Genomic DNA, 26,221 nt, shown 5'->3' with positions numbered 1-26,221 from the left:
GCCATGGCTTGTCCAGGAGCAGGTATGTCATCCATCTGCCCAGGGGATGGCTGAGAGCTTCCAGCAGGAGAGGCCCTGCTGGCCTGCATGGCCTCCCCAGATAGGGGCCAGCAGAGCTGGGAGAGATTTTACCAGACTCCCCTCTCAAACAGATCACCTGGAGCAGCTCCAGACACACAGACAGAGAACCTTCCTGCAGCCACACCCGAAGCTGAATGATGGGAAACTACTCCTCCCACTGACAGCAATGATGGGGCACTATTCCTCCCACTGATACCAATGATGGGACACTATTCCTCCCACTGATACCAATGATGGGACACTATTCCTCCCACTGACACCAATGATGGGGCACTATTCCTCCCACTGATACCAATGATGGGACACTATTCCTCCCACTGACACCAATGATGGGGCACTATTCCTCCCACTGACACCAATGATGGGGCAATGTTAGAGTCGGTTCACACAGTCGCCCAACTTTGAAATCGCCCTTGCAGCACGACTTCATCGCGGCTTGCAAACGACTTCTCATAATAGAAGTCAATGCAAGTCGCTCCGACTTCACCCAGAAGTAGTGCAGGAACCTTTTTCTAAGTCGGAGCGACTTGTGTCGCTCTGATTGGAATGGTTCCATTGCACAGAATGGAGCTCTACTAGTCAGGCTGACAAGTCGTGGTAGTGTGAACCGGCTCTCAATGTTAAAAATTAATAAAATGTATTAATGTAAAAAAAAAAAAAACACATTTTGCATACAATAATTTTTTATTATATTATATACATATATATATATATATATATATATATATATATATATATATATATATATATATATATATTTATATATTGTGAGGGGTTAGCTCAGTAGCGGGAGAGGGTGACCCCTTGGGGGGGGTTGTTACACAGAGAGATAGCCGAGGAGTAGTTGAAAACAACGGTCTATGGTTTATTCTTGCAATTTTCTTCAAACAAGTGCAAGCATCAAAACAGCACAATTCAAAACAAACATAAAATAAATCCTGGCCACTGTGGGCGTCTACCTTCACACACAGGAACCTACCTATGGTGTCTGTCCCAACCTACTGCTGGGCAGACACTGCTGATCCTACAGCAGAAAACCAATAGTCCATTTGTTTTCTTTTCACACAGAAAAAGTCCATCACCTCACCTTCAGAAGTCTCTCAGCTCACTGCTCTCCTCAACGCACACAGCTTCAGGAGGCAGCAATCAGTAGTCATCCTCTGGATAACTTATAGAGGCCTTAATTGCCTCATTCTGAATAGCTGAAGTTTTCCAACGTCCTTACACCTTCCTGGCTACCTCTGCAGCCGACACCCTATAGTAATTGGTGATTTGTCTAAACAAGGCAGAAATGTATCTCCCGTCTCTGACAACACCCACAGATTTACCTGACTTCCTGTCATATATATATATATATATATTTTAATATTTTTCAGTGCAATTAAACATATTGTAACTGTAGTGACTCATTTTTCAGTTGGACACAATTGGAAAGCGTGTTCTATGAAGTTCAATGGCAGTACTTGTTTCAGGTCTTTCCTCTGTTGCTACTCGTATGTTTTTGGGCATTTCTTTATTTTTGGATTTCCAAGTGCACCTAAAAGTTCCATCAACAATGCATATCATCAGGGCCGCTGATGAAGGGGGGGGGGGGGTCGCAGGTCCTCTTGTAGAGCACCCGAGCACACGGGGGCCCACACAGGATTAGTGATGAACAACATTTACAGAACTCTTCCTCCAGCAGCTGAAAGCTGAGAAAGAGACAGTCGTTCCTCACTAATCCCCCCTCCCCTGCCTGTGTGGGCTGGCTCTGCTCCTGAGTTTGTTATCTCTGTAACTTTGTTTCTCTCACTCTGTCCCTCTGATCCCGGAGCTCCAACTGCCCGGCCTGTATATATTTTTCTTTCATATCATCTTCTTCTTTTTTTTTTTTTATTAACTTCCTTTTTTCTTTTAGATTTAGCAGGAATTCTGTGAGTTATGTTGTATTTGTGTCTGCTAATAAGGCAAATGTGTGCAACTAAACCCCTTCTTTTAACGCATACTGTTAGACAGGTTAATTCGGTTGGTCGCTGGCTGGTTGGTAAGTAGTGACTGGAAATCCCCTTGCTCTTTTGATCAGCAATAAAAACTGGCAGAGGTTCTAATCTCTCTACGCTCCATCCAAAAAAAAAAAAAAAAAAAAAACGTTTGTCTTTAGTTATACTTTATTGAATCGATACAAAGCAAAACAAATGTTTTTAGTTCAACACATGTCTATTTTCGGGGGATTCACAAGAAATCTGAGCAGGATATGGCCAACTCTAGATCCTGGTGGTCCTGCTGAGAACTCACCAGTGGCGGGGTAGCTATGAGGGTCTATGAGAGGAGTTGAAACTCTCATGAGGCTTACATGTGTCACTGTCCGGCCAGGTAGATGAGTGAGGTGTCACTGTACGGCCAGGTAGATGAGTGAGGTGTCACTGTCCCGCCAGGTAGATGAGTGAGGTGTCACTGTACGGCCAGGTAGGTGAGTGAGGTGTCACTCTCTGGCTAGGTAGATGAGTGGGGTGTCACTCTCTGGCCAGGTAGATGAGTGGGGTGTCACTCTCTGGCCAGGTAGATGAGTGAGGTGTCACTCTCTGGCCAGGTAGGTGAGTGAGGTGTCACTCTCTGGCCAGGTAGATGAGTGAGGTGTCACTCTCTGGCCAGGTAGGTGAGTGAGGTGTCACTCTCTGGCCAGGTAGGTGAGTGAGGTGTCACTCTCTGGCCAGGTAGATGAGTGGGGTGTCACTCTCTGGCCAGGTGGATGAGTGGGGTGTCACTCTCTGGCCAGGTAGATGAGTGAGGTGTCACTCTCTGGCCAGGTAGGTGAGTGAGGTGTCACTCTCTGGCCAGGTAGGTGTGTGAGGTGTCACTCTCTGGCCAGGTAGGTGAGTGAGGTGTCACTCTCTGGCCAGGTAGATGAGTGGGGTGTCACTCTCTGGCCAGGTAGATGAGTGAGGTGTCACTCTCTGGCCAGGTAGATGAGTGGGGTGTCACTCTCTGGCCAGGTAGATGAGTGAGCTGTCACTCTCTGGCCAGGTAGGTGAGTGAGGTGTCACTCTCTGGCCAGGTGGATGAGTGGGGTGTCACTCTCTGGCCAGGTAGATGAGTGGGGTGTCACTCTCTGGCCAGGTAGATGAGTGAGAAGTCACTCTCTGGCCAGGTAGATGAGTGGGGTGTCACTCTCTGGCCAGGTAGATGAGTGGGATGTCACTCTCTGGCCAGGTAGATGAGTGGGGTGTCACTCTCTAGCCAGGTGGCCAGGTAGATGAGTGCGGTGTCACTCTCTGGCCAGGTAGATGAGTGGGGTGTCACTCTCTGGCCAGGTAGATGAGTGGGGTGTCACTCTCTGGCCAGGTAGATGAGTGGGGTGTCACTCTCTGGCCAGGTAGATGAGTGGGGTGTCACTCTCTGGCCAGGTAGATGAGTGGGGTGTCACTCTCTGGCCAGGTAGATGAGTGGGGTGTCACTCTCTGGCCAGGTTTTTCCAGCACATTGTTGAGTTTTTTTCCAGTGACAGGCTCATTATAGTGACATGAGCTATAGAGAAATATGGAGGGTGGCTGCCATGGCTCACCTTCTTCTGAAAATGTCAAGTGCCTGGCTTCAGTACAGACCAGGAAAAGTGAGAGCGAGGTCAGAACACTTCATTGGCGTGCTTGTTTATAATCAGTGACCAGGAAAAATTCAAGCCAAGGGATCAGCATAGCAGCCAGAGAAGTAGCATTTTCAGCAGGATATGTCAACATTGGTAGCCCACATGGGCCTCTTTATCTAGGTTTGCTTTATTCTGGGAAGGGCAGTGTTGTCATTCTTGGATGTCTAGCACACAATTCTTCTGGCTCAGCCAATATCTAGAGTTCCAGGAGAAAGAAATTTCCCGTAATTTGGAAATGAAATGTTACTTGGTGGTCTCACTTCTTCTTAACACAGTAGAAGTCCGCCTTCCCCAGGGTGAATTGTGGTCTCTTCTGAGTGGATTTATATGGACTGTTTTCCAGGGAAGTCAATACCAGATTCTTCTCGCAGATCCACCGGTTGTTTTGCGTGCAGGAAACACTCCGCAAATCTCCGCCGCTGATTTTCAGACACTGATCGCGCCCTCTGTAAAGTGATCAGATCATAATATTACACCATGTATATGTATATCTATTTATATATATATATATATAGCACTACCCTCGCAAGTGCTGCTGGTAACTGGTTTTCCTATTACCGCACAGCCAGGCAACAAACATTTTTCACTTTTATCCGGGCACCAGAAAACAGTCTCTGAGCTTGGTTTTGTTGTTTTATTAGGGATACTAATTTGGATGGGGTAGAGGGGTTATGGGATGCCCGGCGTGACTGAAACAATGAGTAGGGACAACTTCCTCTGCTATGTACAAAATCCTGGACTGTTCTCTTTCCTGGACACCAACAGTCTTTAGTGTTGCAGAGTGCGATCACTGGGTGCAGCGGAGTCCATTCAGATCAGACATTGTGGAGTAAACAGGAACTGGCTTCTTTATTGGAACATAACACAGAAAGCAAAGATGTCACCTCATTGTAATAAGAACAACAGAACAGGAAGAGATAACCAACAAGTTCAGTACAGTGTACAGGATATTACAACACATCATAGAAATGCATAGCATATCACTGAGCATTAGCGACACCTAGTGTCCTATTTGTGAACTGCAGTTAATCTGCTAAGCTGAAAGCTGTTGTATCTCCAACATTTAGTGATCAAAAGCAAAAGTCCCTTGAGGACTAGGAACTCTCAGTCCACTTTTTGAAAATAGCACATGTAGCAACCCCTAACATTACTAGAGTTAGGGTTGTTTTGTGTAGAGTAGGTAAATTGTCAGGCTTGGCCAGCAGTCAAGCATGTGAGTTTTTCTGGGTCAGGGTTTGAGTGACTCAGGGAGGCTGGTATGACTCACAGGCAGCATCTCCAAGACCCCCCCCCTACTTCTAGAAACTTGCAGAAGGTTCTAGAAGGATGGGAGTGGAGGGGAGGAGGAGCTGTCTGGAGTATTCCGAGGGTCCTGGCCAATCCCCAACAGAAGGGTTAGCAGGGGCAGGCCCCCTCAAATACTTAGGGTCAGCCCGGCTGGGGAAAGTTAATTCAGGTGGAAGATGGAGATGGAGTGCTAGGCTGTCGGAGGCCATTGAGAGTAGCCCCCTAGACTGGGGGAGGGGGTGAACTTAGGCCTGGGCTCGGGTGCAGAAGGGACCCTTCTCATGACACATGGGGGGGGGATCCTGACCAGGCACAGGAGCAAGCAAAGGACAGCAGGAGAACACTGCCAGGCAAATCTCCAGGGAGGATGCAGAGTCAGTCTGGGAGGACTATGGAGAAGTAGCTAGGAGGGCTAGTGAAAGAGGCAGCTGCAACCAGGCGGGCTGGGGGTGCCTGAAGAGGTGCTACTGGGACCAGTAGCCACAGGAATTGGTCAGGTAAGCACTAAAGACCTCTTTTTCTGCTACTCTACCAAAGGGGCCCGCGGTCAAGTCTGCAAAGGGCATTTACCCTGGATCTGACCAAGTCTGTGTTGAATCATCTTTTCAGTGCTAGCTGGTCCTGGGAGTTGTAGTTCTACAAGCAAGATTGTGCTGGAGGTAGAAGAGGAGAAGTGTCTATACTGGATGTATATAGATGAGTCCCTGAAGAATTCCTTGTTGATCAAGTGGGCATCTCATAATAAACCTATCTACATCCAAGTTCAATTCCCCCTAATAAAATATAAAAACAAAGCTGCAATGACCGATTTCTATCTTTAGAGTGTGGAAAATTTGTGTGCCTGGCCGTGCAGGGTTAGATATATCCATATTCACCAAGGGCTTCTATGGGGTAGCGCTACACACAGTATGTGGCAACCAACCTGCATACAGGAGTATCTCCTATCCTTTGTAGAACAGCTCCCAGCTTTACTGCCTGCAGAAGCTACTAGCCCTCCTGGCTGCTTGTCTACCAGCCCACCTGGCTGCTCTGAATATCTCCGAGGTAAAGGAAAAGGAAGGGTTAGGCACAATGCTGTCCTCCCGATAGCTTTCTACATGTGGCAGTCTTTCCCCTTGTAAATCCTTGGGTGTGCTGATGTACTGACTTTGTCCTCTTTGCTCCCTGCTGCTCCTCAGACAAGATTCCTCCTCAAATCAAGATAGAATTTTCCCAAGCCAGCCCGAGCCCAGCCTGGAGGCAAAGCACAACTAGACCTAGGGGACCCCTCCTAGGCCCTGACAGCCTCCTCAGCACTCCATCTTCCACCTGACTCCCCTGCTGGCATGGCTCCCTCATATTTATGGGCTGACCTAGCCACCCTGCCAAAACATTCTGCCTGAGGATTGGCAGATCAGGATCTACTGGCCTCCACCTACTAACTTATGGAAGTTTCTCCAAACTTCTAGATTCAGGGGAAGGTACCAGAGACCTGACTCTGTGAGCCATCCAGCCTGACCTGCAGTAACCCTGACTGAATTTCAGACTCACAAACTAACCATGAGTCATAACTTTGCTACACTAACACTAGTAGCACACTAGAGGGTGCTACATATAGAATAGATAGGATTCCACACCTCCTATCTATATGTGTTTTGGTGCATTCATCATTTCTAATATGCCCAGGGCTTACATTTGTAAATGAAACCATTTAAACTACTCTCCTGAGAAAGTCGCATTGACAGAACGTGTTGAGAGTACAGAGCCAGTGATATCATCAGGTTACAGGGCATTTTGTGCACATCCACTCCTGATGCAGGGGACTAGTGGTGTTTGCATGCTTGTGTTGCACCCTCCTAGTGTAGAGCAGGCTGCTAGGTGAATGTATTTAGCTCCACTGTAATCAGTGGAGCAGGCAGTTGATTACTTGGGCTGCTCTGTGTTTCACAGGCTGCTGCTCTGTTACTTCGCCCTGTACCTTAGACGATTCTAGAACCATAGGGGAGAAAGAACAGACAAAGGAGCCTAAAAATGTATGGGACTTCAGCCAATCCCTGGTGAGGTGTGCTCAGTAGGTGGAGAGAGAGCTCATAAATAGTCGGGGGACTGAGCAGTAGGAGGTGTGTTCCTGGGTGCAGTCTTGCTGGATGGGGACTCCTATGCAGGGGCTCTGCCGTTGGGGTAGCTATCTGGAAGGATCTGTAGGAAGACACCAAAGTCCTCGCTAGGTGTAGCTGGGGGGCTATTTACAAGCTGCAATCCAATGATTAACTTGGGTCCGGAGAAGCTTACTGGAGAGACCCAGGATCAAAGTTGGTGGGAAAGAGTCCAGTTGTCCTATGGTGGTATACATCTCCCTCACTAGGAGGAGCCTGGAGGATATCGGCAGGAGGCAAACAATGATCCCGTGGCTAAGTAAGTAGAAGACCCCCAGTGCTGAAAAGTTAGTGACTGTGTGTAGGTTTTAAACTCTGGATAGAGTACAAGTCTCTGTCAGCACAGAACATCCTATAGAACATACAGCAGTGGTACAGTACAACCAGCAGTCTGTAAAGTGCAGCCAGGAACTCGTTGTATTCCATGCTCCCTTTCCCGATCCCAGCTCATCGTAAAATAAAAACACAAAAATGAATCCTTAGACTGTTCTTTGGAGCCAGTGGAACAATGCAGGAAATGCTGTGTGGCTGGCTGTGTGTGTGCTCTAAGGGGGGGGGGGGGTAGAGGAAAGGACCAAAATATCCAGTGGCCTTTTTGGGGGGCTCGCTACACTTGTACAGAAGTGCTGCATGGCACTGCCAAATGTGAGCTAATTTTAAATGATCTTATGTGTAGCATCCTACTAGTGTAGGATACTAGGTCAATTTAGTTTTTGTCTGCTTCTGTAATTAAGGGAGCAGTGATTGTTTTTGGGCTGTTCAGTGTCTCACAGGCTGGAAGTTTGATTGCCTCCCCTGCCTCTGGAAGAAGCTTCCAGAACTTAGGGTAGAGATTCAATTAATCAACCTGAATATTTATCATGTTCGAGCCAATCCCTGCAGAGGGGTTTTAAGTAGAGGGCAGGAAAGATGATAAATAATTTGAAGCACTGGAGAGCTGGGTTCCTTCTCCCCAGGAGGGTTGCAGAGCCTGGGAGGCTGCTGCCACTAGGCAGCCCATGGACTGTGCATCTGTTCCAGAGGCTTCAGTGGTGTCAGGACTGAGTACATAGATGGAACTTCTAGAAACTGATTGCAGGACTTCACCACAAAGGATCTGGTCTAGAGACGGACTGTCTCACTCACTGGGCTGTGCTTGGAGGAAGCTGGATGGTGGCAGCTGTCCTAGTGACTTGTGAGTAAAGACCCAATACTAATCCCTGTGACTTAGTAGAGTTCTGGACTGATCTTGGTACTGGCAGTTGTACATAGGCCCAAGGTAATCAGATGCCAAGACTTTCCTTATGGTCCTTGGCTGTGAGGCCTTAGACCACTCAGTGACATGCAAGGTAACAAGATGCCGAAGACTTGCCTTATGACCCCTCAGCTGTGAGGCCTTAGACCATTCAGAGACACGCAAGGTAACAAGATGCTGAAGACTTGCTGTGGCAAACACAACCACTGTATATTGTCCTTCGTGTATGCATTATGTTTATTGCATGTGTATACCTTTAAGAACCAAGAGTTTGTAATGTAATGCTACAGCCCTTCTTCCCCCATCCCCCCCCTCCTGTTTCTGTGTCTAATTGTGTGGATTCATGACACATAGACAATGGTCTGGACTGGAGACATCTCTCCGCAGGGGGTGTGTATTGAGAGACTGCCTGTTTACCATAAGCTCATTAGGTTATCTGTAGCCTGTTTCAATGTACAAATATTCAGTCCCCCATGTGGTCCGCTGCTGTACAGCCCCTGGAATGTCTGTGGGGAAGCCCCTTGCATGGGGAATCCCATAAATACTGAAAGCCTGTGAATAAAAAGTGTTGTTGACTCCCAGCCTATGTGTCGTCTAGTTCTTGGGAGGGAAGGATGGTATAACGCTACCTGGATTGTTGCCTGCTGTACCTGCCTATTTGGATTATTAACTGTTTTCCTGTCTACCAGCTGAGACCCTGTAGATTAAACTACTTCTCCGCTACACTTGCCTTATGACCCCTCAGCTGTGAGGCCTTAGACCACTCAGAGACACGCAAGGTAACAAGATGCCGAAGACTTGCCTTATGACCCCTCAGCTGTGAGGCCTTTGACCACTCAGAGACACGCAAGGAAACAAGATGCCGAAGACTTGCCTTATGACCCCTCAGCTGTGAGGCCTTAGACCGATCAGAGACACGCAAGGTAACAAGATGACATAGACTTGCCTTATGGATCTCAGCTCTAAAGCATTAGACTGTCCCCATATCCACAAGAAGAGTGTCCTCTAAACAGTGTTACTGAGCATACTGGAATATCCCATGCCCCAACCCCTCTCTTGTTACAAGTTTGACAAGCAATACATTTACAAAAAGACAACCCCTAGACTATTTATTGGAGCCAGAAGGAATGGACTGTTGGTTGGCTGACAGGTGGCTTCTGTACTGTTTGGGAATGAACCAGTGAATACAAGCGGCCCCTTCAGGGGGTAGTGCTACATATGGAACAAAAGGTTGTGAAGTTTTACACTATGCGTACGTTCCCTCCTTTTATATGAATCACTGAGCATGGAAAGAGGTGGACAAATGGTGAACTTAAAGCAGAGTTCCGGGCACAGGAGTCATTTTTTACTAAACATACCCCCGGGACAGTCAGGGCTAGCACATTCCACAATGGCTAGCCTCTGATCTGTCCCGGTTCGCACTTACCTTTTAGAAGAAATACTTACTTATAAAATTTCTTCCACAGCGTTTCCATCTCTCTTGTGGGCAGCTGAAGCCGGCGCGGTCCTCTTCTGTGTCTTCTTCTGCGTCTTCTTGTCCCAGAATGCGGCGCACCGGCCCCTCTCGTCACTTCCGGTGCGGCGCCGCATTCCTCCACAGCTTCTGGGCATGCCCAGAAGCTGTTTAGCAGGGGAATGCGGCGTCGTCCGGAAATGACGAGCGGGTCCCGGTGCCGTCGCATTGATTCCTGGGAGCTGTGACGTTCAGCTCCCAGGAATCATAGCGAGGCAGGAAGTGACGGGGTGAGCCGCGGCTCCGAGGGAGGAAGTACTCTGAGGTGAGTATATTCGATCTTCAATTGCAAGGTAAGTAAACAAAAAAAAATAACTATCCAATTCCTTTTCAGGTGAGGCATACCTAGCGGAGGGGCACAAAAAAAAATATCGTTTTTGTGCCCGGAACTCCGCTTTAAGAAGCTTGGACCTGGGGGAACCCTAAATCTGTAGCATACCAAACCATAACAGCAATATGACATTACTTAGTAATAAGGGGTCGAACGGGGTCTGGTGAGTGAGCTCTTCATAAGAGAGATAAGGTATCATTGGACATCTATTGACTGGACCCTTTCTTTACTGAATGTAATTTTGACAAAACAGCACTGAGTATGAGGTGTATGCAATATATACTGTAGATATCTATCAATGCAGCATTTGCTGGAAGCCCCTTTAAGCCACCCAACAGAGTGTTCTTCTGCTCCTATCCCTGGCTTTAGACTCACAGTGCAGAGAGAGGAGGGAAGCAGAAGAGGACGGCTTTCATTGGCTGCTGCTGCAGCTAAAGGGAAGGCCCACCCCTAGGAATGAGGCTAGGAGGGATTGGATTGACCGACAGCCTCCTAGCAACCAGTGATATTGGCAGTGTGTAGAGCTTGATAGTGAAGCTGTGAGACACGTTCCCCATCAGGTAAGCTCTCTCCTTGTGATTGACAGAAGGCAGTGGGCAGGGTCTATAGCCAATAGCAGGCTGTCTATTGGCTTTGGATTGGCCCACTGCCTGCTATCAATCACAACGGGAGTGGACCTGATGGGAAACAAGTTTCTTTGAATCCCCGTCAGTCTCCACCCACTCAACTTTATTCCTTGACCGAATTCTAATCTTTATGAATTCCCCTGATTGTATTCTGATAATTGTATGCAAATAATAATAATTAATATTATGCAATTAATAAATGTAACAATGAGTTTCAGTATGATTTTTTTCTTCATTTGTCTTTATTTATGTTCCCATAAAGGCCAGTCTGCCAGAGGGGGTGGGATAATCTATAACATGGCAGTGATGTTAATATCTTGTCATACTTACAATGACTCATAGGGTTTGGGCCATTTCCATTCTTGAATCTCCAAATTCCATGTTATTTCCTTGCCGGCCCAGAAGTCTCTATGATCCTTATCTGGGAAATGCTAAGAATAGTTTTGGTTATAATGAGAACGTGTAGTGGATTTGTACATATTGTCTTTTCTCATTTATTATAGTCAATAGAATAACTATCCAATTTAGACAATGTAACATATAAAGTACAATAATATATTCTTTAAGTCCGGTAAATCCGAAATCGGAACAATTAATATTTGATGTTCTCATATCAGACCAGCAGATGAAGATTTAGTCTTCTTTCCTGCTTTGCTGCAGAAGGCTGTTGTTTAGAGAACTCAATAGCTCAGTCTGAGGCTTCATTCAGACGAGTTGTGTGAGGGACGTCCACTCTTTGGCTACTTGTACACGAGGCACTTAGGGCAGTCCTGCCATTCTAGTGTGCCTGGGGGCAGGGCCGGTGCTGGACTATTTTACGCCCTAGGCAAGACCAGCTACTTGCGCCCCCCCCTCCCCCCAAAAAAAGGGAAGGGGTTAAATACTCCTCTATGTCATACCCAGTGACCCCCCATGTTCCTCCATGTCACACCCGGGGACCCTAATGTCCCTCTGTGTCACACCCAGGGACTTTGATGTTTTTCCATGTCACACCCTTGGACCCCAATATTCCTCCATGTCATGCTGTCATACCCACTGACCCTGATGTTCCTCCATGTCACACCCAGGGACCCCCCGTGTTCCTCCATGTCATGCTGTCATACTCAGTGACCCCAATGTTCCTCTATGTCAGACCCTGATGTTTTCCATGTCACACCTGGTAACTCTGATTCCGCATGGCACACCTGGTGACCCGATTCCCTTTCATACCAGGGATGCTCCATGTAACATCCAGGGACCAGCTCAGTGCAGAGAGTCTCTTCCTGCCTGGGGTTAAGGCCGTTCAGCTCCAGCTGAAGAGGATCATCATGCAGGCAGCACTCTGGTGGGTTCCATTCCTGCCTCTTGGGGCCCCTTAAACAGTAGTGGAAAGCCAGGGCCTGATAGTTCCGCCACTGCCCAAGACACCTGGCATCTTTCTCTTTCCCTTCTTCCTCCCCTACCGCCACCTCTCCCCTCAGCTCACAATAATCATTCATGATGGAGAGAGATTGCCGACTCCTGGCTGTGCCCCTAGGTGGCAATGCGCCCTAGGCGGCTGCCTAGTTTGCCTAGTGGAAGCACCGGCCCTGCCTGGGGGGGCACATTGTTAACATTCCCCAACATTAAGAGCCAGAAACAGGTCATTGCTCAAGGAGCCCCTAGCAGCCTCTTGAGGAACCCTGGTTGAGAAAGGCCGATTAAGAGCATTGAATTGATTGTTTTGAAAGCCTTGCAATTTGGTAATGCCTGGACAACATTGCAGGAAGATGAAAATCAATGCAAAGTGAAACAAACACACTCTGCATTTTTTGTGACTGTTCATTTTTGTGTTAAACAACAGACCTTTGCCTTATGTAATGTTTGGAGAGCTTCAGCCACATAAAGCCAACACAAAGCCTTATAAAGTCTGATAGATGAAAACAACAAAGTATCTGGATTATGTTTTGTCTAATCACAGGTGGAATTGCTATATAACACCTACCTGAAGATCCTTAGAATCCTTCTGTATGGTAATCAAGTTGGAGCCTTTCCGTTCACAGTCTGCCCTGCCCGTTTCCCATGCTCCTATTACTTTAGAAATCCAAAGACACTTATTTCCATAGAGGTCCCAGTCTTTGGGGCAAAGACCTGGAAAAGGAATGCATTAGCACACATTAAGTCAAGCTCTGGAGTTTGGGGTTGGAAATCTTATAGAAATCATTTTCTTCAAACAGATGATAAACTGAACAGAGCCAGGACATCCACAAGGCATTGTAGGCAGGAGCTTAGGGTCCAGTTAATTACCAAGAGGCACAAGCTTTGTGCTTCTGCAATAAGCCAGGAGGGAATAGTTATTGGTCAAAGCTGTGCACCTATCTGCTCTTTGTGGTTGGACTTGTAGGCAGTTACTGTCTTATGAGGCCATGGCAAATGAGGCAGCTCCTCTGTCGCTGTTTCAGTCCCTATCAATCTCAACTAGAGATGAGCTCAGGCATCCTCCGAACAGATCTCTTATGGCACTTTTGCACTGCAAGTACCGGCTCGGCTCTACACGGCCCTGCTTGGCCCGGTTTGCTTTTCCACTGCTGGTACCGCATGGTACGGTGTTGGTTTGCTTTTCCACTAAAGTAGTACTAAAGTTAAGTGAGTGGGATAACAACGGGGTGGGTGGGATTCTCTGACCAATCAGTGGCTAGTAGTGACTGCATGCAAAGGATTGTGGGATATGGTACCGGGTATGGTACCTCTTGGAACCACAATCGAGTAGGTACTGTTTTTGAGAGCCGTACCATTCGGTTCCATGCAGTGGAAAAGTGCCGCCGTACCGTACCGAACCGAACCGTTCGTACACCGTACCATGCAGTATCAGCAGTGGAAAAGCACAAAAGCGAGCCGAACCGTTCGGTTCCATGCAGTGGAAAAGCGCCATAACTCAAACTTCTAACTTCTGCTTTTTAGCACCCCAAGGAGCTGTGGGCCGGGTCATTGGAGTAGAAAAATCAGGATTCTTGAGTTCAGGTTTAAAATGAGTTCAGAGGACACCCAAGGTCATCCCTAATAATCCAATTGACATAATGGGTGGGTACTACCTTGCTAGGGCTGCATTCTGCCTTAATCTATCCCTGAAAGTGAAGATGGCGCGTGGTTGACATTTTTCCTACATGGGTTAGTAGACAGGTTGTATTTATTATAATGGCTCCATGAGTCTAAGACAGACCTTACAGGAGGGACAAAGCCAAAACCTAGAGTGCAATCAATATTTTCCTTATTTTGCAGAGAACTGTAGAGGATGGAGGTCCAGGGGGTACGATTTGAAGAGTCAGAAGACTCTTGATTGTTCAGGATGGAAGCCATGTCTCCTTTTTCTTGTTTGGTGGTGTAAAGAAGATCTGCATACAAAGCAGGCCTTGTGTTGCCTCCAATAGAATGACCTATTATTAGTTCCTACTCAAATAAAGTTTGTAAAAAAAGAGTTGTGTCTAGGCCTAGAAAGAGCCCAGCGTTGGGGTTTTTCTGCCGTTATGTACAGCATATCTGTAATGTAAATATCAGGAAGAAGATTATTTCTATGCCAAGAAAATTTTTCAAAGTGTAAGTACCAGTGCTTTAAGTGGGCCGGTATGCACTGGTACTCGGTACCGCCACTTCCAAATATGGCTCTTGAGCATACCGCTCTCTCTCCGTGCGCCTTAACGTACCAGTACGCTCATTTTGGACATCTGCGCTCTCAATGCCCCCCCCCCCCCCAAGAATATTTCCCACTCCAGAGCCAGACCAGTCACCACCAGTGAGTCCCCCTGCTCCGGAGTCCCAGCCCAGGCCAGGGGGGGGGGGGGGGTGCTCTGTGGGGACCCTGATGTGGGGTGTGGCGGGCGAAAAAATGTATAGGCTATAATAGAGTACCGGCACCTCTTTTGGGCCACTTAAAGCACAGGTAAGTACAAGCAAAATTCCAAACTGGATTTAAATACTGTACATGTGTGTGTTATCTGTCTCACCTGCCAAACCAATCAGAGAGCAGGCTCAGGTGCTGACCATTCACTCTTACTCATTGTGGTCACAACAGCACAGCTTAGCCACGGCTGTGATTGGATAGGGATAGAGCAAGCGTTTTTCAGGCTTTTGGCTAATATCAAGCGTAGTATCTGTTCTTATCAGTTGTTAGGGAGAGAACCCTGACCCCCTTGCCAGTTTGGGGGTCAGTTAGTACTTCCCTGATGTAATTAGGTGGAAACGGTGGGGGGAGCCTTTTTCCTCCTGGGTTGAATCTGGCATTGTGTATGTCCCCAGTTGTAGACAAGGCTCTCCCTAAGTTCTGATACCTTCCTGTGGAATGGAGAGGCACTGGTCTGTCCGAAGGCCGGGCTGCGAGAGAAGCCCGTGGTGTATGTGCCCCTGGTATGGCTCAGCCAGGGATGCCTTAATTCTAACAGGTGGGGGAACTCATCTGGAGTTTTTCGGCACGTTGGTCCCTGCACTTACACAGTTTTTTCACACCTGCCTCTAGGGCTGGGACCAGAGAAATTTGGATTTCTGGCCTAAGGGCCTGCCACATGAATGCACCATGGCACTTTAAGCACTTTTCCACTTCTCTTTCCCCACTTTTATTCTTGTGTTTGTCATTTGCACATGTGCACTTTACTCACAGTGATTAGTAGGGTGTGGGACCTCGGGCCTACCCTGAAAGTCTATGGAGGGGGTGGATATGGCCTGTGCCATATATGCTGCGCATTCGGATTGGCTCGTGGCGGGGGGTAGGAGGAGGGGACCTAACTGCGCCGCGGCGCTGTTTCCCGGAAGTGGGGAAGGGTACCTGTCAAAAACAGGTACCCGTTCCTCCCTCCCCCCTCCCCCCTGAAAGGTGCCAAATGGCACCGGAGGGGGGGGGGGGGGTTGCAAATGAGCGGCAGTTCCACATTTGTGTGGAACTCTGCTTTAACCATTCTCAACTCGGTATCCTACTTGAGATGGGCGAATACCTCCCTGTTGGGTTTGCAGCAGAATTCCTGAACAGGGGAAAAGTTCTAACCTGAACGGCAAATCCCATTGAAGTCTATAGGAGCTGAACCGAAAAAATCAAAAGTGCCCATTTTGAAGGCTCATATGCAAGTAATTGGCCATTAAAGGGGCATGGGAGTCTGGGTACTGCCCTGGGGGTTATGTATCGATACAAACAATTTTTTTTTAAACAATCGTTTTTAATAAAAAAAATCCATACCAGATCCTTATCAGGGCATGCAGCCAGGCAGGTAAGGAAAGGGGGGGGGGGGATGAGCGAGCGCCCCACCCCTCTGAACCATACCAGGCCTCATGCCCTTAACATGGGGAAGTGGTTGCTATTGGGTGGTTGCTATTGGGCCCACCCACCCCAAAGCTTCTTGTCCCCATGTTGATGGGAACAAGGGCCTCATCCCCACAACCTTGGCTGGTGGTTGTGGGGTTCGCCCCCCCCATGTGAATGAGTATGGAGTACATTCACCCATTCACCAAAAAAGTGTTAAAAAGTAATAGACAGTTTTTGACAATTCCTTTAATAAAAACTAAAAAAAAACAATATCCATTGATGTAAATCCATCGTCAATCAGGCTGCCCGCTGCACTTTGACTGTGACTTTGCCAGGTGGCTCTGTCCTTACCTATATAAGAACTGTCTCAGCACATAGGAGGCATTCACCGGGCGGCCGTCCTAGAAGGCAGAGCATTTTTTTCTTTACCGCAAGGTGACCGTGCTGTAGCCGTAATTCTATTGATGTCCTCCCAAAGCTGTGCACCCCGTGCGCCCGCTGTGGCATGCACCCAACGTGCTCTGGGATCGCTGTGTCCTTCAGATCAACTAATCACAGATCACGGCAGAGCCCCCCCCACCACAAAGCACCCCCATGTTTAAAGGCATGTGGCCCGGTATGGTATGGTTCAGGAGGGGGAACTCCCTCATCCCTCCTTTCCTGACCAGCTGGGCTGCATGCTTGGATAAGATCCTGGGGGTCTGGTATGGATTTTGGGGGGGGTGACCGCCCCCCAGGTGACCACGCAGTAGGTGTCATTCTATTAATGTCCTCCCAGAACTGCGCACCCCACGCGCCCGCTGCGGCATGCACCCGGCGTGCTCTGTGATTGCGGTGTCCTTCAGACACAGCTAATCACAGGTCGGAGTAAAGAGCCAATCACATTGGCTCTTTACCACGTGATCAGCTGTGTCCAATCACAGCTGATCACAATGTAAACATCCTCTCATTGTCACAGCATGGGGGAGGAGAGAGACAATAACCAGCCAGTATGAAAAGGGACATCTACACTGATAATCAGGGCACTGATCAGCATTGTCCTGATGATCAGTGCAGCCCCAACAGTGCCTATAAGTGCTACCTATCAGTGCTGCCAATCAGTGTCCATTAGTGCTGCCAATCAGTGCCCTTCAGTGCTGCCAATCAGTGGCACATATCAGTGCAGCTTCATCAGTGCCTCCTCATCAGTGCTCACCAGTGCCACCCCATCCTCTGTCCTGCTGACCCTGTCCATCCATGTGGCACTTGGATGAATCATGTCTCAGGGTCTGATGTGGAAGCCGCACTGTAAATGGCTGCAGCTTCCTCATCAGACCCTGAGACAAGAACGGTATACCACGGCTGGGGTGGAACAAATTTAGATGTAGGGGTGGCGTCTGATTTTATTCTTGCCTAGGGCAGCACAAAACCAAAATACACCACTGCACTACTCACACACAAATGCATGCCAAACCCAGGGGCCAGGGTTGTAAATATCCACATGGGTGACCAGCATCCAATTAGATCTCTGCCCCAGGGACTCAGGAAACTAAAGAGGAACCATGTTCCTCCTGACTTCTTCTCCCTCTGCAGTCAAGCACCACCTGCAGTGGAGACAAAAAAAAGGTGGAGCCATGATGTGTGACATCATCCAGCACCGGAAAGGATGGCGGCCATCTTGTTGGTTTGAAACAACCTTGTATATATATGCTGGGTTTACTTTGTTTTATGTAAGTGCAATACTTGGAATAAATGCGTTTTTTGGAGTTTACTACACTGTGAGATGGTTCTGATTTCTCTACGACCTGCATGATTTGGGAGTGATACTACTGTTTTGGTGGTGAATCGATCCCAACACTGGAGGAAGTGGAGCAAGTGGTGTAATTGACTGAATCTACCTGGAACCCAGCATTAAGCATTGAGAATAAATGTATAATTGTGCTTTTCTTCTGTAGTGGTCATGGTTATCTGGTAAGCGACTAAGTGTGGTCACTAATGGTGGAGGACTCTTCCGGCCTGATTTACATCACACACCACTCATTGGTTTTCTATGAGGACTGTGAATGAACTGGAAAGGTCTTTTTTAGTGTTTGCACAGTTTTAACCCACTCTGGTGTGGTTTAATTTTACTTTTTATTGCTTACAGGTACCCACGGGAAATAACACAACGGCTTTCATTAACCACTTAAGCCCCGGAAGATTTTACCCCCTTCCTGACCAGGGAGTATTTTGCGATTCGGCACTGCGTGACTTTAACGGACAATTGCGCGGTCGTGCGACGCTGTACCTAAACAAATTTGACGTCCTTTTTTTTTCCACAAACAGAGCTTTCTTTTGGTGGTATTTGATCACCTGTGTGATTTTTTGATCATGCGCTATAAACAAAAAAAGAGCGACAATTTTGCAAAAATAACAATATTTTTCAAATTTTTTTATATGAAATTCCCCCCAAAAAAAATGTAAAAATCAAAATTTTTTAACATTTTTGGCCAATTTGTTTTCTGCTACCTATGTTTGGTAAAAAAAATCGCAAAAAGCGTATTTTGATTGGTTTGCGCAAAAGTTATTGCGTTTACTAACAAAGGGAAACATTTCTGTCATTTTTGTTTTTTTTTTATTTAACTAGTAATGGCGGCGATCTGCGATTTTTTTTGCGGGACTGCAACATTGCGGCAGACAGATCGGACCCTAGACTGACATTTTTGACACTTTTGGGTTTACCAGTGACATTACTGCAGTAATCAGTGCTATACATATGCACTGTTACTGTAAAATGACACTGGCAGTGAAGGGGTTAACTTTTTTGAGAGGGAGGGGTTAAGTGTGTCCCCAGGGGCGTGATTCTAACTGTGATTGGCTGTGGCTTGATGTGTAAGAACAGAGATCAACGGTCCTACATAGAAGAACCGTGTGATCTCCATTCTTACACAGGGGAGAATGACAGGCGGCTTTGTTTACATTAGCCGCTTGCCTTTCTTCCGGTGTAACGGACGATCGCGAGTGAACGGCGGACATCGGGTCCGCCGGTCACACGCGCGGGGGGGTCCGTGACTGAGCGGGAGTGGGAGCGCACCTCCGGCGGCGCACGCTCGCTCCCTAGAGCCTCACAGGCTAGCGACGTAGCCCTATGTTGCTTTGCCTGTGAGGGGCTGACCGCCGCAGTAAATAGTCGTGCGGTAGTCGGCAAGTGGTTAACTGCAACTTTTATAGGCATGGTTGGTAATGGAGCACATACAGGATGGATTCTCCTGGAGGGGTGGTGGAACAGGAAAATTCTCACCACTGAAAAATATTTCAGAAAGTTCTGCCATACCAGACAATGTCCCTCGCATTGTTCCTAATTGCCAAGAACCTTTCTCTCCCTTTTCAGCGGGGTCCTTTTCCTAACCGGCCACTAGCCTGAAGGGTGCTCAAATGACGTAGGATCCCTTATTAATTGGCTTCCATATTAAGATGGCAACCTCAGCTCTCTCAAGAACTCAGCATCCAGTCAGATGCCTACCTTCCCAGAGAGGACTAATGCAGTCACCAAAAGGCCAAAATTCCCTTATAGAATCCTATTCCCCTGTAACAATGGCAGAGTGCCACCTACAGGCCAGCCGATTACCTGCATACGCCTATAGGTAGCTAAGGATTCCTTGAACTATTGCTGATTGACCTCACATTTGATAGTGCCTGGATAATTTCAGGACCAGCGCCACTCAAAAGAGCTAGAAGCAGGACACCAATGAGCTGTCTTCAAGGATGTCATTCTGACCACCACTGTAAGGGGGGGGGGGGCATTCTTTCCACTGACCACCAACATAAGAGACATTTTTCCCACTGACCACCAATGCAAGAGGCATTCCTCCAACTGATCATCAATTTAAGAGACATTCCTCCCACTGATCACCAATGTAGCGGACATTCCTCCCACTGACCACCAATGCAAGAGGCATTCCTCCCACTGACCACCAATGTAAGAGGCATTCCTCCCACTGACCACCAATGCAAGAGACATTCCTCCCACTGACCACCAATGTAAGGGACATTCCTCCCACTGACCACCAATGTAAGGAACATTCCTCCCACTGATCACCAATGTAGCGGACATTCCTCCCACTGATCACCAATGTAGCGGACATTCCTCCCACTGATCACCAATGTAGCGGACATTCCTCCCACTGACCACCAATGTAAGGAACATTCCTCCCACTGACCACCAATGCAAGAGGAATTCCTCCCACTGACCACCAATGCAAGAGGCATTCCTCCCACTGACCACCAATGTAAGGGACATTCCTCCCACTGACCACCAATGTAAAAGACGTTTCTCCTACTGACCCCAGATAAATTGGTTTTAGCAGGGTTTCCCAGAGACCTGAAATGTTATTTTAGGGGTTTTCTGAGGGTAAAAAGGTTGAGAAAGGCTACTCCAATTGGTTACATCTTTCATGGGAAATGGGGTAACACCACAATCACTATCAATGAATGAAACAACCTCAGAAAGTGAGAGAACTGGAATGTGGAAATCTCCCAGAATCCCATGCTGCAGTTACTAAAATTAGTATAAGACGCATTTGCTGTGTTTCTCAAAGTCATGGAATAAATGACCACTAGTCAGTGGAATGTTCTTCTATTCATTATTGTTTATGAGGTTAATGAACTAGTTTAATTACCCAATTTTCTTCAATGTGAGCCTCCTGTTATCACCTGCACAGCAGCACTGGAAAAGGAACACCTATGGCTAGGAGGAGTGAACACACAGACAGAAGGACAGAGCATAGTGATGGCCTCTTCAGTGTCCTGATACTTCTTTGTCCACTCAGTAGTTGGGGGTATGTTCTGACCAATGTTCCTGACCAAGCTGTACTGCTGCAATGGAAGTCATTGACCTGTGCAGCCTAGTAGGAGCGCTCACCCACAGAGAGGCCACTAAGAATATGCCTAGGTCTCCCTAGCTAGTCTGCCACAGACATGGTCTTACCCATACCTGCAACAATGCCTCCATCTAGTGATGTATTTTAACTATTTGTTGCTGAAGTTATTGAAAAAGGAGAGGGGTTTAGGGTCGGGATACTCCAAAACAGAATTATAAATCAATAGGAGGACAATATTCACTCTAAATCCTTATCACTGCAGTCACACATGAAAGTTCTACATCAGGTCTTACTCACAGCATCCCAGGGGCTGACCACCACCCAGGTTCCACCAGAAGATAATCAGTGAGGGAGATAAAAGATCCTTCTCCAGACCAGGACTTCAGACAGTGCTTTCCCACACACATTCTTTAACATTCCTCCCAGAGAGTAACAAAAATCCTCCATAGCAATCTTCTCTAGGCCCTCTGTCCAGCTCCTGCTGAGGCCCATAAGGAACAACATCTCAGATCAGAGGTGGTAAAAAAATTGCCACCATCCCATATGAAGCAAGAATTTTCTCCTCTAAATTGGGATTTTAAGGGCAATTATTACACATAATGTAAAAAAGTAGAACATTTATTAAGGTTATTCATAAAAATTACAAAGTTGCATAAATCACAAAGATAATAAAAACAGTGCAAAGACACCAATTGTAATACAAACAAGAGGCATAACAAATCCTTGGACCAAAAGTTAAAAGGGACCCAATACACCTCCAAAAGAACACTCCCTCTTTTGGAGGTGTATTGGGTCCCTTTCAACTTTTGGTCCAAGGATTTGTTATGCCTCTTGTTTGTATTACAATTGGTGTCTTTGCACTGTTTTTATTATCTTTGTGTTTTATGCAACTTTGTAATTTTTATGAATAACATTAACCACTTTACCACCGGAGGATTTTGCTGTCGTACGTCCAGGCCACTTTTTGCGATTCGACACTTTAACTGACAATTGCGCGGTCGTGCGACGCCGTACCCAAACGAAATTTACGTCCTTTTTTTCCCACCAACAAAGCTTTCTTTTGGTGGTATTTGATCACCTGTGCGATTTTTACTTTTTGCGCTATAAACAAAAAAAGAGCGTAAATTTTGAAAAAATAACAATATTTTTCACATTTTTTTATATGAAATTCCCCCCAAAAAAATGTAAAAATCTAATTTTTTTAAATTTTTGGCCAATTTGTTTTCTGCTACTTATGTTTGGTAAAAAAAAATCACAATAAGAGTATTTTGATTGGTTTGCGCAAAAGTTATTGCGTTTACTAACTAAGGGAAAGATTTCTGTCATTTTTGGTGTTTTTTTTTTTAACGAGTAATGGCGGCGATCTGCGATTTTTTTTACGGGACTGCGACATTGCGGCGGACAGATCGGACCCTTGACTGATATTTTTGACACTTTTGGGGTTACCAGTGACATTACTGCAGTAATCAGTGCTATAAATATGCACTGTTACTGTAAAAATTACACTGGCAGGGAAGGGGTTAATATTATTGGAGAGGGAGGGGTTAATGTATTCCTGGTGCTTACTGACGTGTGTGGGGGGAGGGGACTGAGTGACACAGGGACAGATCGCAGGTTCAGCTATGCTGAACCCTGTAATCTGACCCTGTCTATCACTTAGGAGATCCGCCCGCTTTGTTTACACAAGCAGGCGGATCTCCACACTCGATTCCCCGACGATCGGGGAAGAGCAGCGGCGATCGCCACTGCTCCTCCCCTGGCCCAACTCCTGCTGTGACTGAATACAGCGGGAGCGAGCCTCCGGTGGCGCGTGAGCGCCGCCCACAAGGGGAGGAGTCCAGCGACGTAGGTCTACATCGCTGGACGGGAACGAGCCACTGTGCCGCAGTAGAGGCACAGTGAGCGGGGGGTAAAGAGGTTAATAAATGTTCTACTTTTTTTACATTATGTGTAATAATTGCCCTTAAAATCCCAATTTAAAGGAGAAAATTCTCGTATTTGTACCTGCTGAGGCCCATATTGAAACCTCAGTAAAGCTACCTCCAGGGGCATTAGTCCCAAGAGAACTGAAACCTTCCCTGGATAGGAAAGAACACTCTGATAAGGCCTCCCAAACAATTATCATTTCCCCAGCCATCTTCTGGATGCATCCTTCCAGGGATTGGCTGGGGCAAGGTAAGTATTATTGCTGGTCATTTGACTCTCTCTGCCCTATATTCTGGAAACTTCTCCCAGAAGCAGGTGTGAGGAATCAAACACCCAGAAAACCCTGAACAGGCCAAACCAAAAGGTAACTGCTACACTCACTACAGCGGCCTTTTTCAACCTTTTCAACACAGAGGAACCCTTGAAATAAATTTCTGGTCTCGGGGAACCCCTGCTAAAAATTAAAAATCTACAACTCATGACACATTAGTGTGACAGTCAGTGGGAAGAATGCTCCTTACTCCTGTCATCATTGGGAAGAATTACCCCCCTTACAGATAGTTAAAGCGGAGTTCCGGCCACAGAATCGTTTTTTTTTTTTTCTAATACTTCCCAAAACAATTATCCACCGCCCTTCATACATCTGCTAATCCGGTTTTATACATTTAAATAATAGATTGACGATCATTAAATCTTACTTTATAAAATGTTTGCAGAGCACCGCCATCTTTTTGCTGGTCACCCGAAGCCGCTGTGTGCAAATGTATGCCCTGCTTACTCTTTCTAGATGGAGGGGGCCGATGAATGCAGCGCGAAATCTCGCGCATGCCCAGTACAATGCGATCGGCATAGTATAGGGACGCCTATAATCCCTGGTTGAGAAACCCTGCACTACAGTGAAACCATTACCTAGATAGTCTAGCAGCCTGGCTAGAGGAAGGAGCTACATGTAAATCCATTGGTCAATAAAGTGTTATAGCTAAGTATTGCCTTTTAGCTTGTGAAAAGGTCATGGGAGGACTTGATTATTAGAAAACACCTTGAACAGCATAAGAATGATAACACATAATACCTCTCCGCTCCGCTAAACACTGGTCCAGTTTTGGTTTGACATCATTCAGTGTCACTTCTGCTTTTTGTCTTTCGGTTGAGGACGTCTCTTTATCCTGAAGACACTGTAGTAGAGAGCCTTCCAGGTCCGATCCATTCTGTACTGCCTTCTCCAGCTCAGTCTTGGTGGCTGTCAGATTGCTCCTTATTGATGCCAGGAGCTCCTCTCCCCTCCTGACACTCTGAGTGTGACTGCTGTTCAGATCCAGGATGTTTTCTACCATGTCCTCCAGCTCCAGATGGACCTTCTCCAGATTCTGCTGGGTCTTCTCCAGCTCCCGATGGGTCTCCTCCAGGTCACTCTCAGTGCTCTCCAGCTTCTTTTTTACTGACTCCAGGAGTTCCTCTTCACTCCTGAGGCTCTGAGTCAGACTGCTGATTGTGGTCTGGTGTTGGGTCAAGGCCTTCTGGAGATCACTGGACACCTGAACATCTGCAACATGTGATACAGAGAAGAGTAATAATGTAAAAACAATGATAAGAATACAATCATAAGACAGAACAGAGTGCGGGATTCCACTGTCTTCAGGGGATCAGGAAGGAATTCACTTTTTCCTCAACTGCAGCAAATTGCATAGGGTTCTGTATATGGAGGTTTTTCGATTTATGTATGTAGCACCCTCTAGTGTGCAACTAGTGTAGGTAAATTTATTTTGTGACTCAAGGTAGTTGTGTGAGTCTGTAATTAGGTTGGGTTACTCCAGGTTAGGCTGGAGGGCTCTACAAGGCACGTCTCTGGTACCTCCCCCTGGTTCTAGGAGGTTGTAGAAACTTCTGGAAGTTAGTGCATGTGATACAGAGAAGAGTATTAATCTAAAAATAATTATAAGAATACAATCATAAGACAGAACAGAGTGCGGGATTCCACTGTCTTCAGGGGATCAGGAAGGAATTCATTTTTTCCTCAACTGCAGCAAATTGAATCATGCTTTACTGTTTCTTTTTTTTGCCTACCTCTGGATCCACAGTTGGCATAGGGTACTGTATATGGAGGTTTTCGATTTATGTATGTAGCACCCTCTAGTGTGCAACTAGTGTAGGTAAATTTATAGTAGAAGGGGGCTGAGTCGCTGCACCATAGGCCTCTGGTTTGTACTTGCCCCCGGGGCTGAAAGTTGCCAGTCTGCCCCTGGGCTGGAGGGCTCAACAAGGCAGGTCTCTGGTACCTCCCCCTGGTTCTAGGAGCTTGGAGAAGCTTCTGGAAATTAGTGCATGTGATGCAGAGAAGAGTATTACTATAAAAATAATTATAATAAAATCATAAGACAGCATAGAGTGCAGGATTCCACTGCCTTCAGGGGATCAGGAAAGATTTTTATTTTCTTTAACTGCAACAAATTGTACCATGGTTTATTGTTTTTTTGCCTTCCCCTGGATCACCTGTGGTTATAGGGCTCTGTATGTGGAGGCTTTCTATTGGTTGAACTAGATAGAGAGTCTTTTATCAACTGGACTATGTAAATTCCAGAGCCACTAATCAGAATCTGTTAGAAATTAGGGCAATTTAAGTATATACACAAATGAAGCTATTATAATGTATCACTTACCCCCAATAGGGGCCACTAGAAATGGATGGGTCCTTCCAAAGTAGTAAAGAGGCTGCCAATCACAAAAGAGCAGTCCCAGATACACTGACAATTCAGGCTCAGTCTAGGGCATATCTTGTTAGTATTTATTGCTGAAGAACTTTAACAGGAGAGGGGTTTAGGGTCCCAGAATACTCCAAAATGATCAGTAGCAGCAATGGGAGGACAAACTTCTCTCTAATCTTTCAGTTGCAGCTTTCTGGAGATAGCAGGGGGAATAGCCAGTATATATAGGACCCTACAAAAGCAGTCCAAGAAGCCACTGCTGGCGCTTAGTTGCCCCATAGCACTTGCCCAGCTATCAGTCTCAACAAGGTCTTTACTCACAGTGTCCTCCTAGGCGCTGTCAGCCACCCAGCATCCACAGGTAGATCCTTAGTGAGGGAGATACCAAGAACCTTCTCTACACCCAGGACTCCACGTAGTGCCCTCCAGCAAGTGTAATCCTCAGAAAATCTTCCATAGGCGCTCAGCTCAGCATCTACAGAGGCCTAGACTGAAGCTCCTTATCTCTCTGGCTATCTCCAGGGGGTAACAGCCCCCCCCCCCCCAGGAGAACTGAAACCTTCCCAGATGAGGAAAGAACAATCTGTCCAAGCCTCCTATGTATTTATCAACCCCCCCCCCCAGCCACCTTCTGGATGCCTCCTTCTAGGGATAGGCTAAGGCTGAGGCAAGGTAAGGTAT

The 26,221-nt window shown here is 46.8% G+C and overlaps 1 protein-coding gene across 1 annotated transcript in view; it reads right to left on the bottom strand.

Annotated features, from left to right (window-relative positions):
* Positions 1–3,959: 3,959 nt before the first annotated feature.
* LOC309550638 (uncharacterized protein) overlaps positions 3,960–26,221 on the bottom strand; it is a gene marked incomplete at both ends in the record, with an annotated part of 31,842 nt that continues 9,580 nt past the window's right edge. Inside the window, 4 exons of the mRNA XM_082250976.1 lie at positions 3,960–4,149; positions 11,160–11,260; positions 12,793–12,938; positions 23,911–24,381. Coding sequence (XP_082107102.1) covers positions 3,960–4,149; positions 11,160–11,260; positions 12,793–12,938; positions 23,911–24,381 — 908 coding nt within the window. The remainder of the gene's footprint in view (positions 4,150–11,159; positions 11,261–12,792; positions 12,939–23,910; positions 24,382–26,221) is intronic.

This window comes from Pelophylax lessonae (genome assembly GCF_965119305.1).
Source record: "Pelophylax lessonae genome assembly, chromosome: 1".
In the NCBI taxonomy this organism is placed as follows: domain Eukaryota; kingdom Metazoa; phylum Chordata; class Amphibia; order Anura; family Ranidae; genus Pelophylax; species Pelophylax lessonae.
This window is presented reverse-complemented; position numbering and strand designations above follow the sequence as displayed.